At 34.9% G+C, this 3910-nt stretch overlaps 1 protein-coding gene across 1 annotated transcript; it reads right to left on the bottom strand.

The window, feature by feature from the left end:
* Nucleotides 1–1245: 1245 nt before the first annotated feature.
* On the bottom strand, nt 1246–2203 carry LOC26529474. Its single transcript, XM_015179400.3, has one exon. The coding sequence runs from the start codon at nt 2125–2127 to the stop codon at nt 1315–1317; it is 813 nt and encodes a 270-aa protein (XP_015034886.3). The 5' UTR covers nt 2128–2203; the 3' UTR covers nt 1246–1314.
* Between the last annotated feature and the right edge of the window lie 1707 nt (nt 2204–3910).

Raw genomic sequence — 3910 nt, forward strand, 5'->3', positions numbered from 1 at the left:
TTTGCCCTGAATTATTTTGGTTTGTTTTGTAGTTTGGTGGAACTATCTTCATATTGACCCAGTGCTGTAGTAGTAAAATCTAGTCAACTCTCCGTATGAACGTGCTTATTGTCAAATCGTTACCATCGAATTGTGCAACTGTCTAATCCTGGTTCAGGTGAGCTTCTGATAGTTCCACTGTCATCTTCGAGTAGAATATATTTAGAACTACAAGTTTCGAAGTCGCGCATATTACTGCACAAAAGGTTCTTTTGTGGATAAAACGAAAAAAACAATTTTTTCCTCATTTTTTTTTTTTTGTAGGCTTTGGACTTTATAGTTGCTTACAGCCCCTTTACATGTTTTTAGCATAAAAACTCAACCTTGGATTTGATATCTGTAACGGTAGCAAGTTTCACACAATTACTTATTCAATGACACAAAGTCTTGTTTATAAGGTAACCTTAGAATCGATATCCGTAACTGTCACTTATACACAGGTTTTGCACGCACTAAATATATTTCGTTTTATCCTACCGACTGTGGCAGTTAGAAATCCTTATTAATTAAAAAAATATGGATTGATAAGACTCAAACGTAATCTTTATTGAAACAAAACGTCTTTAGAACTAATAAGACTCAAAACTATCTTTATTGAAACAAAACCGCTTAAGAACTTTTAATTATTCATACAAACATGTTTAAACTTTAAAGTTTGATTAGCTTATGAATTTTGCTTACTAAGCGTTCTCCCGCTTGGAAGATATTTTGAGGACAGATTTGTTTATAAAGTTTTTGTTTAGTCTCCGTTGCAGTAAACATTCGTTTTGTAGACTAAAGGGGGGTGAAGTTATATGGGTGAGAGTGGGTGGGAGTGGATATATAAATATATATATATATATATTATATGATCAGAGATTCTTCTTTCTATGCGTTGCACACTTCTGACTAAAATTAATATACAATACCAATTTTACATATATAATTTCAATTACAGTACAGTTTCGTATAATTCTTCAGTTGCACACTAATTGTAAGTATCACTAATTGTCGTCACTCTCAATCTTGTGGTATTTGTATGGTCTGTCGAAGTGAAACCTTTGAATATGTTTTGCGATCGGCCCCAAATTTCTTAGACTTTTTGAGAATAAACGGATACAACAAATGTGAGGCACTCGGTGAATTTGTAATTTTTGAAAATTAGCTCGCACCTAATGTGCATGTGAAACAGGAAAACAATTTGGAACATGCAAAGGGTATATAAGCTTCGTTTTGGCTTTATGGTGTCTCATATATTTCTTATTTTCAAACATGAAATTAAAATTAAATCTTATTTTATTTTACGAGACATGCTACAATCTTGAGTTTTCCATTGACTGCAAGAATCTCATAGCGGATGTTTTGTACTATTAACACCATTCCATCAGTATGAGTATATTGCGACAATGAAACGAACGGCGCTGTCATACAATTAAATGTAAAATGTGATGGCATATCTAGTCTGCTCACTAGTTCAAAACATTCGGTTAATTTAGAGGACCAGACGGAAGCAGTATCGAATTTTAAGCCTTCTCGCTTACAGAGTTTTACTGCATCACTAATGTTGCGAAATGAGTTTAAAGTTATGATGCCTGGGGGGTAATCTCCAAAATAATATTGTGGAAAGTCCAAAACAACTATTGGCGAACCCGGTGTTATATTACCACATTGTTTCTTTGTGTCAGCTTCTGTGAACTCTTCGATATGTATTGTCGAGCAATTCATGCGCTTGATTATCTTAACTGACCGCAAATAATTTGGATGTGTGTGTAAACGGTCATCCATTAGCTGTAAGCGGCGATGAACTTTTTTAATAAATTCATCCCGCTTAGGTTCCTCTACCAAAACGCAGGCAATTATATCTCTGCCGATTGGATGATACAGGTCTTTTGCAACAGAGCTAGCTACTTGATTTATGTCTCCTGTTGAAAGCAGGATCACTAATCGTGGGCGAATCCACTGCTTATGGCTACCATCTTTCGGATAAGAGAACACATGACGTTTCATCAAATGAGAGAATATATCAGGAATCGCATCTCGTATTAACAGCTGTTCATATCCAGTTTTTGCAATTTTCTGTGGTTTACTAAAATTGTCAATTCCGATCATTTTTGTTTGTTAAATACGGTTCAATTTTGTAATTTTGTATTTGTGTGATGAATTAAATTTAGTTGACTACTGTGAGAAAAAGTATTTATTTATACTGTTATTGGGCAGTGATTGAAAATTAAAGCCAATCTTCTTACTAGCTATAGCTACTAGGCCTTAAGCTATGTGAGAAAAAGTATAAGGAGAATGTATCAGCTAAATCACGATTAACTAAAAGTGCTTCCTAAAAACTTATCAATACAAATATACGTGTGCTACAGAAATCAGTTTCAATATCGGTCGAAATCCAAGCCGTGCCACAGAACTTCAAGTGATTAAAGATTTTTTACATAGTTGGAAGGTTTTGTAGGATTGTCATTGATTACATTTTGGGCACACAAGAACAACATAACTGTTTGAAGGCAACTTTTAAACGTTGCCACTTCAGAGAAATACTTGTTTTTCTTACAAAAACATGAAAACTACGCGATTTATTATAAAAGTATAAAGTATATTTATAAAATAATATATTTTTGATTTCCCTTCTCGAACTGCACTATGTGGCAACATACCATACACCAGTAAAGCAAATATTTCAACTTTATTAAACAAATGCATTTTCACATGCTTTATACAAGAATATCTTAGTATCTCGCTCACTCAATCATACGAGCACCCTAGCACCCCCACCAGCCAACGGCCAACTCCGACCTTATGGAAAAACGTTTATATGCATAACTCGACTGTTTTTCCGATTTGTCCGATTTTGATCAAATTTGGTATTTTGCTGGATATTAGTATTAAATTTAAATGTGCCAAATTTGATTGCACAAGGTAGAAGATAACGGCAGATAATCGAGTTTTTTCAAATTGCGGGGGCGGAAAGGGGCGTGGAAAAAATTTGAAAAAAACGTGATCACTTTACATACTACACAAATGTACATACCAAATTTCGTGGCTTTAGCTTTTACAGTCTCCAAGATCTAGGTGTTCATACGGACAGACATACAGACGGACGGACGGACATGGCTAGATCAACTTGGCTGTAGATGCTGATCAAGAGTATATATACTTTATGAGGTCGGAAAAGCTTCCTTCTGCCTGTTACATACATTTTGACGACTTTAATATACCATTTCACCATATGGGTGTATGGTATAAAAACCTTGTAAGTTTCCCATAATAGACCATTTAGCTAGCACATCGGTGAGCGGATTGAATATCGCTATCAAAATGTTAGTCTGTGGCACCTAGATTTCAGCTTTCACTGAAATTGCCGAAGAAGTGATTTCTGTAGCACACCTGTATATTTTATAAATTGCCAATGTAGACTTTTTTTTAATTCTTGAAACATGCTTCAGGCAAGAATCCGCTATCTCGCTTACTCCTACAAGCACTCTTGTGCCGCAAATAGCCTACGGCACACTCCGCGATTATATACCGCCTTATAAAATATGTTTATACGTATGAATAAACAAATATACTATGAATAAACTAAAATTAATTGATTAATATAATTAAAATTAAAAATATTCCTTTAAAAGAAGTTGAAGTACCTTTGCAGATTTTTAGTTACTCTTTCCTTACCTACAGCCCTCAAAGTGGGAAAACTTTTTATCTAAAAAGTCTAATATTTGCGAAAAGACGGTTTAGCGCAGGGATTGAAAATGCTATGCTACGTCGGAGTTTTTTTTTTTGCTCCCGCTACTGCTCTGATTTCGAAGGGCTACGTAGCATAGCAGAGAGCACAAACGGAAAACGATTGCTCTTCTGCTCTGCTCCGTAGCAAACATCGTAAAAAAAA

The sequence above is a fragment of the Drosophila willistoni genome, unplaced genomic scaffold (genome assembly GCF_018902025.1).
Source record: "Drosophila willistoni isolate 14030-0811.24 unplaced genomic scaffold, UCI_dwil_1.1 Seg233, whole genome shotgun sequence".
NCBI classification, from domain to species: Eukaryota; Metazoa; Arthropoda; class Insecta; order Diptera; family Drosophilidae; genus Drosophila; species Drosophila willistoni.

Bases quoted from the DNA above. Each gene is read 5' to 3' on its own strand.
- LOC26529474 (XM_015179400.3), bottom strand. From the start codon at position 2,127: ATGATCGGAATTGACAATTTTAGTAAACCACAGAAAATTGCAAAAACT.